General features: G+C 36.2%; 2 protein-coding genes across 3 annotated transcripts; one reads left to right on the top strand and one right to left on the bottom strand.

Annotated features, from left to right (window-relative positions):
- Positions 1-676: 676 nt before the first annotated feature.
- Positions 677-3,276, bottom strand: LOC118267161 (probable nuclear transport factor 2). 2 transcript variants are annotated; one of them, XM_035580980.2, is made up of 5 exons: positions 3,015-3,276; positions 2,610-2,681; positions 2,324-2,422; positions 1,897-2,030; positions 933-1,060 (listed from the first exon to the last, which is right to left on the bottom strand). In XM_035580980.2, the coding sequence occupies exons 1-4, from the start codon at positions 3,120-3,122 to the stop codon at positions 1,920-1,922; spliced, it is 390 nt and encodes a 129-aa protein (XP_035436873.1). In that variant the 5' UTR covers positions 3,123-3,276; the 3' UTR covers positions 933-1,060; positions 1,897-1,919. The 2 variants fall into 2 exon arrangements, with proteins under 2 accessions (XP_035436872.1, XP_035436873.1); XM_035580979.2 differs by lacking the exon at positions 1,897-2,030 and having other exon boundaries at positions 677-1,060; positions 3,015-3,274.
- A 278-nt stretch (positions 3,277-3,554) lies between these two features.
- LOC118267159 (U4/U6 small nuclear ribonucleoprotein Prp31) lies at positions 3,555-21,596 on the top strand. Its single transcript, XM_035580975.2, has 9 exons — positions 3,555-3,888; positions 3,968-4,103; positions 4,451-4,655; positions 5,083-5,225; positions 5,377-5,561; positions 5,957-6,097; positions 6,462-6,611; positions 9,411-9,635; positions 21,422-21,596. The coding sequence occupies exons 1-9, from the start codon at positions 3,691-3,693 to the stop codon at positions 21,530-21,532; spliced, it is 1,494 nt and encodes a 497-aa protein (XP_035436868.1). The 5' UTR covers positions 3,555-3,690; the 3' UTR covers positions 21,533-21,596.
- The last annotated feature ends 1,069 nt before the right edge of the window (positions 21,597-22,665 follow it).

Raw genomic sequence — 22,665 nt, 5'->3', positions numbered from 1 at the left:
AAACTAAAATAGACCTTTTCATTTATACTTAGCTTGACCCGGGGAATCGGATCCTTGTTCGGTTGTCACGCTTGCTCTGCTCAAACAACAAAGCAGACTACCTAGCCACCATTCCTTTCATTCAGAAGGCGAAAAGCAGGGGTTCGTCTTATCACGTAGCAGATCCATGCTTCGACACCAATGGAGGGCCGAACGAAGTGATGTCTCACTGGAAATCGAGAAATAATGCTTGCATGTGTTTCGCCGTGTAAGGTTACCAGAGCCTGCTATCGAGTGTACTTGAATGGTTGGTAGGTATTACCATTGGATGATATATCTAATCTTTTGTCCCTCATCCCATTAAAAAAGGAACCTACACTTTTCTACCTATATAGCCAAAAAGGTAAAAGTTTTCATTGTAAAAGCTATCAATCTCTATTATCAAGCAAGTTATAGATATGTAATTAGTCAGATTTGTATATCAGCATTCATAACCCAGGATTATATGTAGGCTTTGAACTCAATAGAAAAATGTCTGTGTTCAGTAGACTATTTATTACCTATCCAATAAAAATAGTTAAAAACTATTTAAATATTTTATTAGAATTAGAGGGCAGCAGTGAAGAAGGATACTTATGCTAACTTAAAACTACACAGGATCATTTTATGGAGACATCTGTATAAAAACAACTATGAATAAAAAATTATAATGTATTTATTATAAAATGTATACATGTAACTGAAAAAAGAGTCCGCCGTACTTTCACTTAAGCCATCTCAAACATCTAAGCAGAAATGCATGCCAAATATTCATATGATAATGTACAATTTGAATTTTTTTCAAAAATAGGCAATTGATCATTACTTATACCTAGTTAACCAAAACAATAGCTGTTCGACATAGCGTGGCGACGATATTAGTACGAATAGTTTACTTGATCGATATCTTGTGATGTTTAACTTATTAGGCAGCAACGTCGTGAATGCCTAGGCGAAACAGGTCGTGTTGTACAAAGAAGGAGTCTCCGAGTGGCTTCAAAACGAATGTTTGCATGTACGGGTGTGGGGGGTCGTCGTCACACTGAAATAAACATAACATACATTACAATAGTGCCCACTATTGAGTATTCAAGAAAGAGGTAAAAGGTTAAACATTAGTTTCATCCTAATAATAAACAGCATAGGGGATGCATTCTGGCACTTCAATGGACTAAACTAAGAAATTAGTTGTTTTATTCTAATTAGAAATAGGGATGTTCTTATACATAAATTAGTTGGTGGAGTTATCATAAAAAGCATTAACAAAACCTGTAACTCTATTTGTCACACAGCAAATCAGGATAAAGAATACCATGATTGTGCACAATAAAAAAATAACATAATTATTAGAATTGGAACACTAATTATGTACTATTTTGTATAATTTACGTACATGCAGTGATTGGCTGCATACTGCAACATAGCAGGTTTAATATGAACCATAATCATTGCAACCGAAAGTTGTGACAATTATGGTTCCAATTACGACATCACCACATACAATTTTATCATTATATCTAATAGCTTCTGCCATGTTGCCAGGCTGCAGTCAAATAACATTCAAGAGCTAAATGTAACATTTACATAAAAGGAATCCAATAAGACAGAATGACAACAAGAGCAACAAATCTACCTAACTTATCTGACCTTCACTCGGTCACCTTTTGTTCTTTTCTCTTTATATCTGACAGTATCATAATCCAATTACAAAGTAGTTATGTTGCATTGTTAAAAGGTCTATATCAAATTAGTATGAAGGGGGAAAACTTAAAAAACCCTGTTTTATTTACAAGACATGATGAGCCTTATCGTAGAAAGGGATCATGTGCCAAGCGGTGTGGTAGTGCATTATCTAGAAGCACTAATGTCTACTCTTACTTTGAATCTGTTGGTAAAAGTAATTAAACGTTGTGAAGTGCCAGCCTGAACATGTCGTGTTCTACATAGAATGAGTTTGCTATTGGCTTCAGAACAAATGTTTGAAAGTATGCATGGGGTAGGTCATCATCCGTCTGTTTCGAAAGCAATAAAGATATTTAAGTTTTACATTTTTATTGAGTCTTCATACTATAAGTTGAAATAACACATTAGACGCCATTCGGACAATGTTGTCCGATACTAGTTAGCTTTAACAGTCAGGCTTAATAATATTGACAGTTCTTACTCATCATATTTAGTAGAACTTTAGTCATTCTTGATTGTTTATCACACCTAATTATATAGTACTGGCATGGTTTATATAAAATGTTATACATCTATCAATTTATACATCTTGTATAACATTCATATAAGTAAGTATACCAACCTGGAGTTGTCCAAGAACATTTATTAGTACACCACCATCAAACATGGGCTGAGAGTCAACAGCCGTTATAATCCTTCCAATTTTTTGAAACGCTAAACTCTGAAATCAGAAATGTTACATGTAAATAACACATACATAATGTGCATTCTAATAGGACTTTATCAGGAAGATTTATTCATTCCATTGACATTGTAATATGTTGTTTATTTTTCATTCTGACAACTCGAAAGTCAATAACCTAAGATAATTTGATGATAAGGGGTATTATGAACTACAGGCTACATACATTTAATTTTTCCATTATTTTCACTGCACCTTGCAATTGAACCCCCTCAAAGGTCATAAACGATGTTTCAACCTGTAATGTGACACATGGACATATTAGTATATCAGAGTGAATACAACACTGGGGCTCCTATTAGGATTCCTGAGTGAGTCATAATTTGTTTTGATCAAGTACTATGTAAATGCAAATTTACTGTTACCAACTCTTAGTCACCATAAGATGACAACACGTTCCCTTGAAATAACTGAGAAATTGTGAAACTGACATGCAATAAAGTATTTTTTCGGCGGGAGCAACGAGTTAACCTAAAAGCAAAAACTATTTTTTTTGAAAATTAAGTTCAGTTCCGAACTACGATATTGGATTTTTAACGTAACACGAATCTTATTTACATGAAATACTCACGTTATACATATTCACTAGGTTTGGTCGCTGTGCCGGATCGTCGAACAGTGTGTAATATTGTTGTACAAATCCCTTTCCAATTGCATCGTATTGCGGGTTCAGCGCCATTTTGACAATATATATTTACCTAAATTTCACTAAAACACCCTAAAATCACTTTCAATATTAAAATGCAGGCCTTTTAGGGGGCTTTTGCATACCCTGAGAGGCTTTCTTTTTGTCGCACGGAAAAAATGGCAAACCGTCGTTGGTGTTGCCCATTTACAACCACAGATTAAAATAAATGTCATCATCATGTTCAAATCGACTAATAGTCGTAGTCGAGTACACAAATCGTTACATTTTCAACTGAGTGGGTGAGAAAACTTTTAACAACACACCAATTGTTACTTACTTTACCAACTGCTATTAATTTTATTATGTTTGACAAGTATTTATACATTTAAATAGGTTTTATACGAATCTCAAAGTACTTGGTGCTAATACATAAAAAAATTAACGCTTACTTTGTTTTGACAGTGACAACCACAATTTATGTCATTTTCAGTCATTGATGCTGCATCGCATTGGTTTGTGTTGAAATTGTGAATGTTTACAGTGTCTTAAATATTCTAGAAAGTGCACAGAAGCTTGGATTTTGCTTTATTTACTCTCTGGTATACAATAACAAGGAATCATGTCTCTAGCTGATGAATTACTCGCTGACTTGGAGGAAAATGATGATGGAGAACTTGAGGCACTTATTGACAACAATAAAATGGACGAGGATCATGAGTTTGCTGTGCCATATCCCGTGATTCCGAAAGAAGAAGACATAAAAAATGTTTCCATTAGAGAATTGGCAAAATTAAGACACTCAGATCGACTGAAGCGGGTAAGAAACGTACATGATAGATTTATCATTTACATGTGGTGATTACTGTTAATTCTGACTTAATATTTTGTAATTCCAGGTGATGACGTCTATAGAGCATAATGTTGGGAATAATAGACAAAAAATAGAAGTGACAGGGTTGATGGAAACTGACCCGGAGTACCAGCTCATTGTGGAGGCAAATAACATTGCTGTTGAGATTGACGGAGAAATTGGTAGGTGTCTTTACATTATGTATTTGCTTATATTAGTTTAATACCTATCACTATTACTTATAGTCTTATTTCATTGGGATTGGGTTTAAATTGTTATTTGGTATTGAGCTTCTATATAATTATATTTTACTGTATGGGGAGACCTCTTATGATCTCCTTTATACTGTATATTAACATAAAAAACATCAGTTATACTGTAATTAGTTATCTGGAATAGAACATTCACTATATTTGATATTATTATAGACCTTTGGCTATGCTTTGACCAAGCAACAGCTTCTAAATCAATCATCCATGCCTAAAATGCATTAGGCAAACATAAACCTGAACTACAAATTATTTTTCAGCTATTATCCACAGATATGTTCGGGATAAATATCAGAAAAGGTTTCCAGAGCTAGAATCTTTGATAATTTCACCACAAGATTACATTCGATCTGTGAGGGAACTCGGCAATGATTTGGATCAAGCTAAGAATAATGAGACGCTGCAGAGCTTCCTGACGCAGGCCACTATTATGATTGTGTCTGTTACTGCATCAACTACACAGGGGTGAGATTTAATTTCCTAGTTTTTTCTTAGTTTTAGATCTCTCTTATTGTTTTTTATGGGATAGAGGTGCCAAATCAGCAGATAGATCAATTAATGCTTAAATGCTTACTGCATTTGGTACTACCCATGGATGTTGCAACACCAGAAGAGTGAGAAGTGTAATATTGTTTGGGTTGTAAAGGAAAGAGTAATGATTTAAGAAGCATTTGATTTTCAAATTCGTGAATGTGGCACTAAACTCTTGGACTGACCTCTAGTCTGTCGGTGTATAAAATACAATAGAAAACACATTGTGTTTGATGTAGATCTCTGTTTTGACCATAAGTTAAAAGATGTGGCGCCTTTACCATTTTTATGTAAAAGTATTTTTTTAAGAAGAATGTGTGCATCTAATCTACATAACTACTAACTTTTTATTTCTTTTCAGAAAACTTTTGACTGAAAAGGAATTAGCTGAGATAAATGAGGCTTGTGACATGGCCACTGAGCTGAATAACTTCAAATCCAAAATCTATGAATATGTTGAAAGTAGAATGGCTTTTATTGCACCAAATATAACAGCTATTGTTGGTAAGTTAAACTTATTCAATAAATTATTACATGCAATGCTTTTTGCAGTAGTAGTAATACATCACATGTGATTAATTTTGGTTGTCAATCTGTAATAAAAATACATATTAGAAACTATTAAACACTAACCCTTTCCTTTTCAAATCACCAGGTGCATCAACAGCTGCAAAGATCCTGGGTGTGGCAGGTGGTCTATCAAAACTGGCTAAGATGCCTGCCTGTAACATCCTGCCACTCGGTCAACAGAAGAAAACACTGTCTGGATTCTCGCAGGCCACAGCCCTCCCACACACTGGCTTCATTTACTTCTCGTCTATAGTCCAAGATACTCCTCCTGTAAGTACCTATGCTTAATTTGCTTTTTAGTCTTCTGGTTTTCTCCATCTCACCATCTCACTCATACTCATTCATAAATATTGTGATATTATCATGTTGGATGACTGGTAATTAGTTGCCGATATTTAAACATGAGATTGTACTTATGATTAAACTTTCTCAAAGAAACATATTTAATTTCACATTTCCAAGTATTTTAAAGCAAAAAAAAACAAAACTAATGAGTATACAACAAAAAAAAGTCTCTTTGGGAAATATAGACTATATTATAATCTATAATTTATAGATAAAAGAACTAAGTATTAACGTGTAATATCTGTTAATTTTCTTATCCAAAGCTTTTATAAGGCAAAATAATAATAATAACAAGCTCTTTATTGTATTTTCTCTTCCAGGAGTTGAGATACAAAGCGGCGAAGTTGGTGTCGACTAAGATAACGTTGGCGGCTCGCGTGGACGCCTGCCACGAGAGTACGGACGGAAGCATCGGACGAATGTTGCGTGAGTCTATCGAGAAGAAACTCGATAAAATGCAGGTAGGAAATAATTATGTTTACATGGATATATCGCTTACTATCAGATGACCCGTCAGCTCGTTTGCCATCTATTCCATAAAAAACCATTCTTGGACAGCACAAAATCAGACCAATTGCCTTGCCGGCCTTTTGGGTATTTGGGGATCGGGGAAAGGTAGGAAGAATTGCGTCTTCGATAAACGCATCTCATCTTGACATGGCCAAACAAAACGATTTTCTGTGATATCGTGCCATCACGCCGGTCGAACCGGGGCATTCGTATCGAAGCACAGCTCTCACATAATATAAAAAATCATCTCATTAAGAACGTTTTTTCTTATTTCATGAAAATATAGGCACCTAATAATTGTACACTCTCCTCTAGGAACCACCGCCAGTAAAGTTCGTGAAACCTTTACCGAAGCCTATAGAACAAAGCAGGAAGAAACGCGGCGGCAAGCGAGTGAGGAAGATGAAGGAACGATACGCCATGACGGAGTTCAGGAAGAACGCTAACCGACTTAACTTCGCTGACGTGAGTGTAACGTTCGATTTACTTATTTATGTAGTTGGGATAGGGTTTGAAATTGTTTAATTTAGTTCAGACAATATTGGTGACGATATGGAACATAATTCGGCTTTTCTGACACAAGTAGGTATTTAAAAAAAATGCATTTATTTATTAAGCCAAAAGCTTTATCGTTCTAAAATATGAAATTAGAATTATTTACCAATCCAATTAATATCAACATTTACAAAACTTGAATTAAAACCCCGTTAACTTCACTAAACTACAGCAGTTTACCGCATTCGTGTATTCCATGATAAACGAAATTACAAAGTAATTTTAATGAAACAGGTATCATATCGGTGAAAATTCTCAACATTTTATAATAGAGAAACCGCCATAATTAACGGATATAGAGAACACAGCGTACGTTGATAGTCGAAATAATTGATCGTATCATTATTTGCGCTTGCGTTCGTGGAATCCTTAACGTAAATGTGACGTCACGCTCGGCGGTCCGCGGCAGATGCGTTGAATTTCAAATCGTTCGGCAGAAGTGGCCCGTTTTTTTCACCCGGATCAAATAGACCGGAACTCGACCTGTTGAAGCGCGCGGACGTCCGTGCGCGTGCGCCGTCCGCCATTAACGCTACACACAGCTCTGACAGCTGCACTTTTTTTAAAAAATAAAACTTCAAATTAATAATTGCTTTGCACATTTTATAAGTCATATTTACGGTAAAATGGTCTGAATTCGCGCACGAGTGGTTCGATTTACACAAATGCTGTTTACGTTCGTGTTTATTTTATTTAAAAATTCACTTAAAGTTATTATTAATCTGTTATTTATGAGATTATTAATTTAAATGTTGTTATAATGAACAATATAGAACGCTCACGTAATTTGGTGTGCGTGATTCGCGATGAATAATATGTATGTGATTTATTTTCATTGTTAGTTCTTACGATCGTACCGGGACGTTGCCTCGTTAATTTTGTATTGTAAAGAATATATAAACGTCCCGATGATCGCTAATACGGGTTACATTTGCAGTACAATTAATGTACCTTGACTGATCGGGTTTTTGATCTCGTTGCAAATTACAAGATGTAGTCTGTAGTCTCTGACTAAATACAAAGGTTTATAAGGGTTTCGATTGCATGATTTTTATCTACATTTGGGTTAAAGGAAAAGTACAATTAATGTACCTTGACTGATCGGGTTTTTGATCTCGTTGCAAGTTACAAGATGTATTGTAGTCTGTAGTCTGAGACTACATCTTGTAACATATAAAAAGGAATGTAACAAACAGGCATTTTTTGAAGGCTTAAAATCCAGTAAATTGTCCTGTCTTCGAGACAGTGTTTGACTTTTACTAACCCCGTTCCTAATCTGCTTCGAGACGGCACCCCGGTAACCCGTTAAGTTGTCCGCAGCTCCAGAAAAACAAACTTCATTTCGCAGTTATAAAATTGTATAATTTCTCGTCACTCAGTTTGCCAAACTCCACAGCAGTATGTCCGAAGATTATCTAGTATTAGCGGACTTCACTGACGGCGCCCGCCATAATTGCCAGACCCGATCGAACACCAATCAATTACAAACCTGTGTTAATATTATTCATAGCATAAACCATTTAGTATCAATCAGATATTTTCTAAAATTACACGAGATTTATGGGCTATTAATGTAATTAATTTTATGCGTAGATATTACGTGATACTTTCTTGTTTTTGCAATGATTTAGTCGAAGATGGTTCCGATTAAAAAAATGTGTTAACAAGCTTCTTAGTAAGAATTGTACGTATTATAAAATTGTCGGTAAAGTTGTTAACAGAATTTTGATGGAGTAATTAAATAGGTTTGTCCAAAAATACATACCTCATCATCATATCAGCCACAAGACATCCACTGCTGAAAATAGGCCTCACCCAATGACTTCCAGATAGACCTGTTTAAAGCGAGGTGCATCCAGCGGCACTTCCTCCGACCTTAATCGACCTCATACATATGTACCTAATACAATTAAATTGTTAACAATACAGTACGATTTTTAGATTTAATTCCGCTTATACTAAAATTTTACTGTATTGTTAATGTAGCATGGATTTTCGCAAAGTAACGCCTGATTCTATTCTATACAGTTTAATTGGATAGGAAAAAATAATAATCTAAACGAGAGTTGCACGAGAAATGATTGTAACACACCCTTTTTTATTCAGACGCTCTCGGAACTAGACCCAATACAACATTATGTTGCTCATGTCCTAACCTGATGATACCACATTTACTTTATGTGATGTGAAACTTCAATTCATGGTGCTTACATATAGTACATGTAACGTAACTCACTTCCTCATAATATTTGCTCTTAAACATACAACCTGCTATGAGGAAGGCGAAATGGTATCTCCTGATTATTATCATATTCTTCGAGTCATCAAGGGAAGTCTATTTCCTTTATTGTTCTTTAATTGTTGTAGTTTTTCTATGTAATATGGGGTATAGTTGTATACCCGTAGCTATAAGTACTTATAGGGTCTACGCAATAAAAACAAATTAAATATTAATGAGACTTATTTATAAAATCGAGAAATGCACGCGTAACTTCTCTAACTTCTAAAACTTAACTAGATTGTCGACTTTACTACCTTGCAATAAATTTGAAAATCCAATAAAACATATATGTATAATGCAACAAAGCTGAATATATCTGTACCGTATGGCGTATCTTATGGGTTTTACTTTCAGGATTTTCTTATACATGTCGCACAAAAAATACTTACCCCTTCAACATTAATTAAACACCAACGTTCTTCCTTCAGATCGAAGACGACGCCTACCAAGAAGATCTCGGCTACTCTCGCGGCACAATCGGCAAGTCCAGCACGGGTCGGGTCCGTCTACCTCAGATAGACGAGAAGACCAAAGTGCGCATTAGCAAGACGCTGCAGAAGAACTTGCAGAAACAGCAACAGTATGGCGGCGCCACTAGCATTCGGAGACAGGTGTCCGGTACCGCTTCGTCTGTCGCCTTTACTCCGTTGCAGGTAAGTTTTATCTTATTACATAGTCAATTCCAGAGATTTTCACAACCTATTATTGATAGTATCATCATCATCACCAGCTTTTAATTGTCCCACTGGTAAGCAAAGTTGTCTGAGACCAGAAGCCCATTTACCCCCTTTCCCAATCTTTCCAATCTCCAAATCCCTACCAACCCTTAAATTCCTTACCCCCAAAAGGCCGACAACACACTTGTAACGCCTCCATGGGCGGTTGCCATTGCTTACCATTAGGTGATCCGTCTGCTCGTTTGCCGGCTTATATACCATAAAAAAGGCCTTTTCTTACACAATTTTTATTTTGGTACGCCCTTAACAAATTTGATCGTCAGACAGAATAGGACGCAGCTACAGTGACTCATTCACAAGGATATCTCGTTCACTTCATTCTGCTTCAAGGATATCTGGTTATTACATAAGAAAAGAAAGATAAAATATAAAAGATGCATCTTTTTAGATCTAGACCATTCAAGTATGCAAATTCTCAGACAGATGCTACCAGTGTAATAAATTCTTTTCTACATCAAATGTATTTCAATACAATATTTTATAGTGAGAAAGAAATATTAAAATGCAAATTGCATCACATCGTTAAGTTTTACGTAATACACAAAATAATAAATTGCACTTTTTTACTTTCGTAACATAAAACGATTTAATTTAAATTATATTATGCACTTATATTATAATGGATTATCTGGTTTATTTGCATATGTATCAAATGTTGAGAAACAATAAGAAATAAAAATGACAAAGTCGAACTCGAAATGTCATTTTAAGGTGATCTAATACCCGGAGCTGACTGCCTAGCGGGTTACCGGGGCTTCGGTTCGAAAAGCAGGAGTAGGAACGGGGTGGTTTTTAGTCAGTAAGAGTCTGACGCTCCCTTTCGCCTCGCCCAAGGCAGTAGAAGTCATTGGATGATTTTCCTCCTAAAAATGCGATCTAATTTTGTGCTTCTATGACATAATAAATAACATTGCTATGTTGTTATTTAATAATCTAGAAAAAAGTAACAATAGCTTTGGAGCACGTTCTTAAGACAGGTTCATGGTCAAATTTAATGCTGTTATGATCAATATGAACGCTACCCAGATTCTTATTAAGATTAACAATTTACATTTTATAAATTGAAATCAAATTATAAAATTTCGTGTATCGTAAAGTAGGTATAATTTTAGGGATATTAGACAAGTTAAAGTATTAAAACAGGAATTAGTACAAAAATGCTTACGTTTTTATTTATGAACACGTTTATAAAAACGAACCTAATATAACATAAACAGTTCAGTATAGATAATAAAAATACCGTCACATTATAACCTACATGTGTCTTTCAAAAACAATAGTTACCGTTATTTATTACTGTGAAAAAACACATCGTTATCGTTACGCCTGTGTAGTTATTTGAGGAAAAACGGTACCTATAAGACAGTTGATTTGTCAAAATTATAGCCTTTTAAATAATGTATTTTTACCTATATTCAACTTAATATGCAGTCATCAGATGCTTAGAATATTTTTATAAAGCCGTGACAAATTATTGACCCGACATGTCATCTTTTTACCGGTTTATAAGCTTAATGCGTATGCGCAGCTAAAAAGGTGATCGGTGTGAAGGGCAATATCTATGTCCATTTCTTTGTGGTTTAAAAACGAATTGCCTTATTGTGCTATTGTGCCTCATTGATCAAGTGTTAAATGAGGTCTGGGCTTTTTACAATCTTTGGATTGCGATCGGTTTTCCGACCAAAACAGAAACTCAATTAAGTTTCTGTCGATAACTCAGTTTTTTTTAAGATCGTTGGGTTTTTTATGGATTAAGCCGGTAAACGAGCAGACGGTTCACCTGGTGGTATGCAATCGCCGCCGCCCATGGACACTTGAAATACCAGAGGCGTTACAAGTGCGTTGCCGACATTTAAGGGGTTAGGAATTTAAGGGTTGTTGGGGAAACGGGGATCACTCACAGAACGAAACACAACGCAAGCGTTGTTTCACGTCGGTTTTCTGTGAGGCCGTGGTATCACTCCGGTCGAGCCGGCCCATTCGTACCGAAGCATGGCTCTCCCACACTTAACTTATATACATTTTTACTGTTAGTTAACTGCTCAAGATCAAGAGCATAAATGTGAAACCTATATTTGCACTTGTAATGTTAATATTAAATTCATAGCGCAGGAAGTAAGTGCTTACTCAATTAAGCTCGGAAGCGAACGGCGTACTCCGTGCGAACATTGGCGGTAACACTTGTGTGAACTAGCGCTTGCATATTGATATGTCATTTCTGAAATGTTCCTTTTCTCGTACTTGACATTTTTTTAATACAATTCAAAATACACGATGATAATAGAATTAAAAAAATCTTCGGCACCCACGCAAAGTAGCTGTGTAAGGTAGATGCGCAGCTCGAGTATCTGATGTTTAGATAGTAGAAAAGCCATCCATAGCACACATCCATAGCACGCATCTTTCATTATAAAACACATAGCTTAGCTGACTCCGTTTCCACCAGTGCTAAGATATGTGTACCAATGAATATGGTTGGTGGAAGCTAAACGCATCCACAGCAACGCAGCACAGCACAGTTCTGGCGGAATTGCAGCCTAATACAGTATTGTCATCACTAAGAAACAGTGAAAAATATCTGAAGTAGGTACACTCTCCAATTCGAGGAACGAACACAACGACTCGTGTTCAACTGTCGCGTAAAGACATAAACCTACTTTCTGTTACAGCATATAGTTATTAATTCCGCTATTCGGTCACGAATATTATTAGTTTACTAGTTATTCAATTATGACTTGTCTATACTTCTTAGTAATATATCGTTCTGTTCAGACATAGGTACTATTTTATGGACTCAATTGGTTTCCTTACACCGAAGATAAGTGTAAAGATATTTATTGGAAAGATTCACTGTAATATTATATAATCAGAATCTTGAAATATAATTGGTGAAACAGGATGCAAAGGCATCTCTGGCTTATAGCACCATTGTAGCTGCGGACTGCCTAGCGGGTTTTCGGGGTTCGGCTCGAAAAGTAGTAGGAACGGAGTGGCTTTTAGTCAGTAAGACACTCTCTCGTACAAGCCGGGAGAAGTCATTAAATGATTTTCCCCCTCAAAAAAGCACCCATTTATTATGTAAAAGTAATGTGTATCTTATTATCTTGAAATCATAAAGGAATGGGTGACGAAATAATATTCAAATAAAAAGGGTCCCTATATTATGCACGCACGCAGTTTGCTCTTTATTTGCACTCTTATTTTTATGTCAGGTTGTTATTTTATGAACGGTTGAAGTGTATTGAATTTAAGCTAAGTGAACCTTACGTGGTCCTTTATCTGGTCATTTAAGAATAAATGTTCGATAACACTGCATTCTCTAGCTTTGTGCTGACATCAACGTATTACGTGATGTAATGTAACCGTGTCATTCGGATTCTTCTGAAATAACCGTTGTAAATGTTGATTTTTTTGTTATTCTTTCCTTATAATTTATTATTGATGGTATTGCCAATTAGGAGGGAAATGGTTGCTAAGAGGCATTACCATTAATTGACAATTTTCATTATTGTTTTATCCATCGAGTCGAGCCCATCGGGTACCTTATTAACAACTCTTTTCCAAAAAGTGTAATATCCGGAGCTGCGGACTGCCTTGGGTTACCGGGGTTCAAAGCAGGAGTAGGAACAGGGTGGTGTTTATTAAGTAAGAGTTTGACGGTCTCTCACCTCACCCAAGGCGGGAGAAGACATTGGATGATATACCCCCTTTAAAAAAGGGTGTAATAAAAAACAAAGCCGTTCTTTTTATTTCGTCTGATCATCAAATCGACACTTTTCCTACATCAAGAGCTCTTCTCTTTATACTCCAAACGTTTTTAAGACAAATCTCCTAATAAGAACTCAAACAAAAATGCCTTGCACCGCTCACTGCAACCATCAGGCCAGCCAACAAAAACTGAACACACGATAAACGTTTTTAAATTACATAACTACTCGTTGACTATTGTAAAAAATGTGTGTCGTTGTACGCACTCGAGTCGCATTGTTTCGTTACATCGTCTCACGTATTCATTTACTTAGCTACCTACATAATACGGATAGAGACATCTTCTTTGTAAACTAACTTTTCGACTGTGGCTTTGTCCGTGTGGAATTTAGGTACCTATGTCCTAAAAGGTCCGTTCCAAGCCTTCAAATCTTTCTCTTAGTTTCGGAATCTATTCAAGGCGAATATACGAACAATCTATATATCCCCAATCTCTTAAAGGTCGGCAAAGCAATTGTAACTCCTCTGGCTGGTTCAATTATTATTATTTTAGATTCCAAACCATTATAAAATCACTAATTACTTAATATACACAGTAAAAAGAGTAGCCTATTATATCACTCTCCAGCTTCCTTACATTGACACAAAAGTCATACTTACTTACCATTAAAACACGTAGTACCGAGGAGATGTGAAAAAAAAAACAAACAAACACATTCACATTCGTAATATTAGTCGGAATTTATACATAATCGTTTTGAGATTTTTCGCTATCTTATCTAGGCATACGTAATTGAGATGCACAATAGCTGTTTTTGAGGTGCGACCTAAAATACAGACAATGGAATTGTTTTGGTACATAACTTCATCTGAGTTGCAAATATTAGGAAGGAACGTAATGTAGCTCTCACGGTTTGCTGTTCATTATTCAGTCCGTTTTTAGAAGTCTTGGGTGTCTGAATTTTCATTGGATTTCGAAGCAAATGAAATTAAACTTTAGCAGGAATGTGTAATGGTTCACTATCTTAAAAATAGTTTACTATCTTTACTTTGCTAACCTAGATCATTAATTTTATCAAAATATTTTGCTTAAAAATCCGCTCATCCAAATCTGGAATTATCTTTTTAAATCTTAGGTAACAATTATTATTCATAACTATTCATAGATCAAATTAAGATCGAATTAAAAACAGATTAAGACTTTCATCGCTACTCTATAAATATATCTTGCATAATTCGCAACATGCATACTTAGATACATATTTTATTTATTTTCTATGCAAATGGAGCAATCTATCAAGTTGGACAAGAGGAAACGGTATATCCAATAGAATGTTTATTTATTTAAACACATGGAAAACCAACAGCTGTAATTTGAATAAATAATGTGGTATAATGTGACAAAAAGCCAATTATAGGTTTTCACGAATCGCAGTAGAAAATACAAAAACATGCCAACAGAACTATACAATATTAAAGTTACTTAATTACGTATACGTTTTTTGAATTAAAGAACCGACGGTTCAGCCGCCGCCGCGCCACGGCGACTTCAGTATTAAATGGTCATGTTGTCGCGTACACTCTGTGGGTTCTACATCTTTTCAATCTCCCAATGACTTCTCCCGCCTTAGCTGAGGCTAGGGAAAGTGACAGACTTTTACTGACTAAAAACTGCCGCTTCTTCTTTGAGTCGGAGCTCCGGTATTTAGCGAGGCCGCCCGCAGCTCAGGATACGGGACATTCTTAATTTCTTACATCGGTAAGAATTTAAGACTTCAAAATGTTATTTTTGAGCTTCTTGCATCCAATACTGGAATTTTCAGCAGTCTCGGTTTTAAACTATCTCAACAAGACTTTTATATATTCGTGTTTGTTTCAATTAAAACACAGGTCGCCAATTATTCTATTCTTGTCTTTAATGACGCGGTGTGATTTCTCGGTAAGTTCATTACAAACGCACGTTCACAAACATGAACATTTTTTACATTTTTACCCATCCGAGGGATCATTACGTCTTTATATTTTCCGCATCACTGCGTTTCCCATTATTACGCCATTACCAAGCTGGTCTCATGAGTCAGGGTTGCTAAGACAAAAACTCCGACAGAACTATTAATTCGATCGTCTATTATCTCATGGCTTTTTAAACATGGCCGTACTGTTTAGAAAAACATTGTTAGCAGTAATTAGGATTTGTATTTTTAGAATAATAACTTTGAAGTGTTCCAGCGATAAATGGTACGAAAATAGCTATTGCTTCGATTTGTTTGATGGTCACACAATCAACATGGGACACAAATGCTTCTGAAAAGAACGGCTTGTCACGCGTCATACACACATTCTTTTGACTGCACGGTTGGCGCGGTGGCTGGGCAACAGGGTGCCACGCAACATGTGTCGTGTTTGTGAACGTATGTTTGTAAACGCACCCAACGCAAGAGAAAATCCTAGTTGATATGAAATAAAATCTGCCCTATAAAACTAATGAAAAAGTATTATTTGAATACTGGTCTGGATCATCATCGTTTCAGCCTGTAACTGCCTCACTTATGCAGAAGATCTAAGAGAAGGAATTAGCATTAATCAAAACACTTTCACAAGACTGATCGGGTATGTTATTAGAACTCTTCATAAGTTATGAGACAGCGTTGTATTGTCTACAAGGTACAAGTCTAAACATAATACTGAATCTCTTCAATAGCTTTGATCTTCGCCCATGAGTGAATGACATACGCAGATGTGTTCTCAAAACTTTTTCTATAGGTGCCGTTGTTCCATAGTTGTTATGATACATTTAGTAGATAAGTATAAACCCTAGCTAAGGACTAGATTCTCACGAGAAAAAGGCCATTAGGAGAATGTCATACTTTAATTATTATGAGGAAAAAGTTGAGAGGAAATTGTTTAAACAATCCACGGTATTACTTGAGAAGCTGCTCTATACCTGTACCTGTATATTTCAAAAACATTATTTAACTGCCTCATTGGTAACAATACTCAACAAGGTAATTGAGTATTAGGAAGTGTAAGGTAGAATTCCTGGGGCTCCGGAGGATACTTAGAGGACCCATTGCCCCTACCAGGTGCAGAAGGTGGCCGCCGGGGTGGTTTTAGTGAGGTAAAAAATCCCACGCTCCCTGTTTTTATCCTCAAAAAGCTAGGTGTCTTTTGAAGGTTCCCCTCGTCATCAAATTGGTGTACAATTCCTGGGTTAGCAGAGACAGATTATTTTTATTACGATTTTCGTATTACTACACTATCATAAATTCATAACCAACAACATAATTAATTCCGAAATCACCCAACGTTTTCTAAGTGATACTGCCACCCATAAATGCCTAGATAGCACGTAAATCTTCAGGTTGCGATACATTGCGACCTAACAGTGTTCTCAGTAATTCACTGCCTATAAAGCTAGGAACACATGCTAGAATCTTACATAATACCAAGTTTCATTATATTATGGCACTTGAATTTAAAGCACGTATGAAAACTGTTCACTTTATATGTTACGAATTATTTGTAAAGTAACTTCTTAAAAAGCATAATACGTATGCTGTCTCGTTCAAGTTGCAAGATATCCCCATTTGTCGATCGAGATCAATCTCTGCAGAAAAGGCCAATATCTTGCGAAAGCATGGTTGCATAACCTATTAAAAATACTTATACTGTGGATTCCTTCTAACTCATCTATCTATACATATAATGAGAGGAAATTATTTAAACAATCCACGGTATTACCTGAAAAGCCGCTCTATACCTGTACATATTTCGAAAACATGATATAAGCAATTTGACTGCCTCATTAGTTGCCTCCTTGAGTATTAGAGAGTCTAGGGTAGAATTCCCACCCGGAGCTGCGGACTGCCTAGCAGATTACCGAGGCTCCGGGTCGAAAAGCAGTAGTAGGAACGGGGTGTTTTTAGGAGAAGTCATTGGATGTATTTCCGCCCTCAAAAAAAGGGTAGAATTCCCGGTAGAAAAGGGTAGAAAATTTTTAAACCATTTTTACTACCTGAGCGTATTACTAAACTGTCATAAATTCATAATACTAACAACATAATTTATTCCGAAATGACCCAACATTTTCTAAGTGATACTGCCACCCATAAATGCTTAGATAGCACGTAAATCTTCAGGTTGCGATACATTGCGACCTAACAGTGTTCTCAGTAATTCACTGCCTATAAAGCTAGGAACACATGCTAGAATCTTGCATAATACAAAGGTTTCATTATATTGTGGCACTTGAATTTAAAGCACGTATGTAAATTGTTCACTTTACATGTTACGAATTATTTGTAAAGTAACTTCTTAAAAAGCATAATACGTATGCTGTCTCGTTCAAGTTGCAAGATATCCCCATTTGTCGATCGAGATCAATCTCTGCAGAAAAGGCCAATATCTTGCGAAAGCATGGTTGCATAACCTAATAAAAATACTTATATTGTGGATTCCTACTAACTCATAAATAATGTAAATTGTGAATCTATTAATCCATGTTTCGATGAGAGAATAAAACGACGTATGAAATAAAAATCTGAACAAAAACAGTGCATTTCAGATATAATATCCAACTTGCGTGTATTTTTCAGTTTTACTTAGCGTTAAACTCCTTACAAATTTTAATTAAACCAGCTTCTTTTACTCATATGTTCTCATCTCTAGCTCGATATAACAACTTACGGTTATCCAGTAACGATCGTAGTTTCTTAACCATGACGTCCTTTTATGTCAGTTCAACAACCCAATTAGTCTTATTTATTCATCTGTGGTTCATCAAGCGTCCACAAAGATGGCGGATTGAAGTTCTGTAAAGGCCTCATCAAACAATAATTCTGTGAATAATTAATACTATTGTGTTGGTATTACGATATCCTTTGATTATTGCGTTATCTTAATTATTGATGTAAAGATTTGAAGGTTGATTGGTACAGTTGTTGATAAAGCACACATTAGGCGCCATGAAATGCTTTTGAAACTAGTAGACTTCATAAATCCAATGATGTCTATAGCAAATTAAAACAATATGACGTTTAGTTAATGACTTACATGTTATATTAGCACGTGCATAGGTACCTCTTGTTGTTTGATGACATGGGGGATCCTTCAAAAGGCGCCTAGCTTTTTGGAGAGCAAGAATAGGGAGTGTGGGATTTTTACCCTACTAAAACCACCTCGAAGGCCACCTTCAGGACCTAAAAAGGGGCACCGAGTCCTCTAATTAGACCATAGATACATAATAGTAGTACATAGGTACCTAAGTACTATTCATAATCTTTGTTCTACATTAAATAGAAATATTACCCGTATTATCACGCCTTACCCTACTTTATATTCACCCATGTCAGAAAATCTCGCCAGTAGTGTTAAGCAGCTTAACACGAAACATATAGGTGTCATATTACATAGAAAGTTCAAATCTAACGTAATTATGGCGGATACGTTTGTGCCCCTAACCTCCTGTCTATTATTAGTAACAACTATTGGTGTACTGGCTTTTACTCATAGCTTTACCTGCATCATTTAGTAGCATATATCCTTCTCCTTGGAAGATTGGTTGAGTAGATAAACCTTAAAGAGGTAACAAAGAATCTTACTGTCGCATTTATTTTAATGTTTGCCCCACACTAAAATTTCTCCTGTTTGTAATACCTATTTGTTGGTATAAAACTAAGGGTGTTAATAAAAGGTACAGAAACCTTCGTTAAAGCTTTGCTATAGTGCTATAAAACGTCTGCACCGCATGTGGCCAATTGCCCAAGTAATATCAGCTTGCATTAAAGGTTATTATGTCATGACTCTTGATACAAGTGAGTGGTGAAATTCGTTGCAATATTCATGACAGTTTACAAACTGACCCATTAAATGTTAATCTAGTGGTCGCAGGCTTCATAATAGGATTAGAAGTCTTTTTAATAGCTGATAAGGTGAATCTTGACAGTGAGATGGTTTTCGAAGTTGATAAGTCTGTTTAAAAAGACAAGGAAAGTTAAGTTGAACGTAAAAATTATGTTAGAAATTATATGTATAAAGTTCGAGAGGTATGTGAAGTGCTGTTACGTTACTGCTGCGTAATAAATCATGTACCAACTTTGTCCATGTGCTCAGTATACGAATTAATACTTCAGAAACTAACCAAAAAATCTAAAGGGTTTTAAATACAGTCAGAGGTCTGTATTAATTCAATATGTTCTACATGATTGTACTCCTACAATCGTGTTGAATTAGAAAACTTGTCTGTTTCGTAGTTCGACGTTACGACTATGGCTGCCATAGCATGTAGGCGAGCCGAGAAAATTACCTATTAGTATTTCAGGCGATCGGGTTAGTTAGGACAAGACTTTCTCCGTTTACATTTCGCTGTTGGTATTTGTGCTATGGGAATGGCTACGCCCTTAGGTTAAACGATGTTGAGCCTCGTTTAGATTTAGATACACATCAAAATACAAATACTCGTAAGTTTAGAGAGTAACTCTTGTAAGGGCCGTTCCTACTCAACACAGATGTCGATAGACTTATCTTTAGCAAAATAATTACGTTATCACATAGAAATAGCATTTAAATCTAGACACAGGTATTATTAAAATCTTCCCTCAGTTAATTGCAGTCTCTTGCTTCGGTGAACGTTTTAAGTGTTCGCTTTATGCAGCTTGAATTATGTTGCTTCGGTCATTTGTATATCAACGTTGCAATGGAGTGACTATGCATTAATTTATATGCTCTCCACAAACATACCGCTACCTATTGATAGGGAGCCACGCCTAGACGTTTAGAGTAGATAGCTTGTCTAGTAAATGTAGATGCATTTATATGTTGCCCTCCGCCCGGCGCGGCCGCCGGCTCACGGCGTTAACCCGCAACATCCAGGGACCGTTAGCTCGCCTGATAGCAATCACCGAGATTATGCCCCCGTCGTACTACACACAAGTGCATCGTCTACCTGATATACCGTAAAAGCTGTAGATAAGTGCATCGATCGGGATTATGTATCGAATCAAATTTCTAAAGCGATTACTTGCCACGGAATAAACTTGCCATATTTATGGTCAATATTTATTTGAATAGGCAGAGTCGAGAATAATTTTCAATAACGATATGCGGAACTGCGATGGTGAAAGTAGCTGTACTAACATATTTTTACATTGTTTAAGGTAAACTTTGCAAATGGTTATATCTAGCACACATTCATGGTAATTGAAAGAAATGAGCATAGCCATCGATTATAGTGGGTCAATCTCTTCGGAAACAGTGATTATATTGTAACACTTTTTTATGGTTTCCTCAAATACTAAATCCCATTAGCGAAACTAATTTGTGTCTGACCGCGTCGCAAATAAAATTACTGAATGGATTGAAGTTATGCGAAATTCAATTTAGATTTTTATGGGCATCTGTGCTCTGTAGTAATGGATGCGCTGTCTGGCTTGTTATGTAAAACGATAGAAGAACATCGCGTGGATGTTTGTATCAACAAATGAAGCGACACGAGATGCCGCAAAAAGCCTCTAACGTGATAAGCAAGAATTAAATGAATGGTCATTACTTCGCATTGCCTTACTTGAGTAGTAGCGTACGGTGGGATTATTGCTGTGTTGGCTCTGCTATTACAGCTGTGGGATAATGACAAAATAACAAACAGAATGCCGAGTAATGGCACGAATAGCGAACTGATTTAAACAACAGGTCACTGTCATCTTGTTAGTGCTAGATTGTAGATATTTGCTCCTCGTATATTATGGAGCTTGTTTGAGAAATTACATGGCGTGTTACGTGCATGTATGGTAGCTGTCGGCGTTCACAACATGCTTAATTGAAACGTCACAACGATACTTGCTTACCTCCCCTTCATAATGAAGTGATTTCTAATAAACTTTTTTATGGAGATGATGATGCATTTTGTGTCTTAGATGTATAAGGATGAAGTAACATTTTCCTTGATCATGACAAAAACATTTTGTATCCCATTCAAAACGCGTTCTTATTTGTTACAGGGCCTTGAGATCGTGAACCCACAAGCAGCAGAGACGCGCATCAATGAAGCAAATGCCAAATATTTCTCGAACACATCGGGATTCCTGTCTGTAGGCAAGAACATAACTTAGACTAAAAGACTACGTAATTATATTATATTAGAAGTCTTGTGAATAAATTACATTTAAGAATAAACTTGGTTGTATTATTGTGGCTACTTATAGCCAGTCTAGCGCTAAGTTGGCCAAGAAAAACGTGAGCGTATCCATACGAACGATTTCACCCCGCCTCGTGTTTTGAATTAACTTGTAACGTTGCATTGTCAAACAGAAATGATCCAACGCTTTAAAGACACTTGAATACGAAATATTTTGCAAGGAGACGCAAGTGTTTAAATGTTTAATTACTATTTACAAGCCGTTGCCAAGTCAATGACAGAAAGTTTTGTTGCCGCTTTTGATGTAAACGTGTGTTTACTGCTATGAGTACAAGAGAAAAAGATCGATGTAAATTGTTGCTTTTAAAACAGTCTCACTTTTAAGTATTACTTTTTGGCGTGGAGGTACATAGGCAGTTTTCACTAGTTATAATTACAACGTCACGCCTTTTATCCCCGAAGGGGTAGGCAGAGGTGCACATTACGGCACGTAATACCGATAAACAATGTACACTCACTTTTCACCATTTGTGTTATAAGTCCCATGTAATAGGGGGATGAGCCTATTGCCATATATTGGGTACAATTCCAGGCTCCGTGCTACTACTGAGAAATTTTCTAAAATGTGAAAAAAGTCCGGCACCCGGCAGTCGCACTTGCGACCACTCGACCAACGAGGCAGTCTAATTATAATTATAACTACCATACCTAATAAGTTATGGTGCAATTTTTATAGGTGATGAGCTAATTCCCACATTTCAATAGAAAAGACAAGTGCCTACATAAACCTGAATACTCCCAGAATAGCAGGTGACTATGGTGTTCAGGTCGCCTAACTGTCACATCCGAAAACAAAATTTAAGGCCACAGGTTTTGTGCCACATTCTAACATGCACAAATCGTGCTTCGTTAGTATGACCTACAGATGGTTACTTGCCTACAAAGTTGAAGAGTTGTTGTTTTTATAACCTTTTATTGGAATCCAAAATCTAAGTAAAATTTAGGTAAGTACCTACATAGATTAAAGGTCTAGATTTTCCTAAATCTTTCGATTAATTGAATGTCTGTCTGTCTACATTGGTAATTTTTATTTGATAGTTCCCAAGG

This window comes from Spodoptera frugiperda, chromosome 23 (assembly GCF_023101765.2).
Source record: "Spodoptera frugiperda isolate SF20-4 chromosome 23, AGI-APGP_CSIRO_Sfru_2.0, whole genome shotgun sequence".
Lineage (NCBI taxonomy): Eukaryota > Metazoa > Arthropoda > Insecta > Lepidoptera > Noctuidae > Spodoptera > Spodoptera frugiperda.
Note: the sequence above shows the minus strand (reverse complement) of the source record. Positions and strands in the feature narration are given on the sequence as shown.

Coding starts and splice junctions, on each gene's coding strand:
- LOC118267161 (XM_035580979.2), bottom strand. CDS start 3,122: ATGGCGCTGAACCCGCAATACGATGCAATTGGAAAGGGATTTGTACAA. Junction 2,682..3,014: donor ACCTAGTGAATATGTATAAC/GTGAGTATTTCA, acceptor GTCACATTACAG/GTTGAAACATCGTTTATGAC. Junction 2,423..2,609: donor AAATAATGGAAAAATTAAAT/GTATGTAGCCTG, acceptor TTCTGATTTCAG/AGTTTAGCGTTTCAAAAAAT.
- LOC118267159 (XM_035580975.2), top strand. CDS start 3,691: ATGTCTCTAGCTGATGAATTACTCGCTGACTTGGAGGAAAATGATGAT. Junction 4,656..5,082: donor ACTGCATCAACTACACAGGG/GTGAGATTTAAT, acceptor ATTTCTTTTCAG/AAAACTTTTGACTGAAAAGG. Junction 9,636..21,421: donor TCGCCTTTACTCCGTTGCAG/GTAAGTTTTATC, acceptor TATTTGTTACAG/GGCCTTGAGATCGTGAACCC.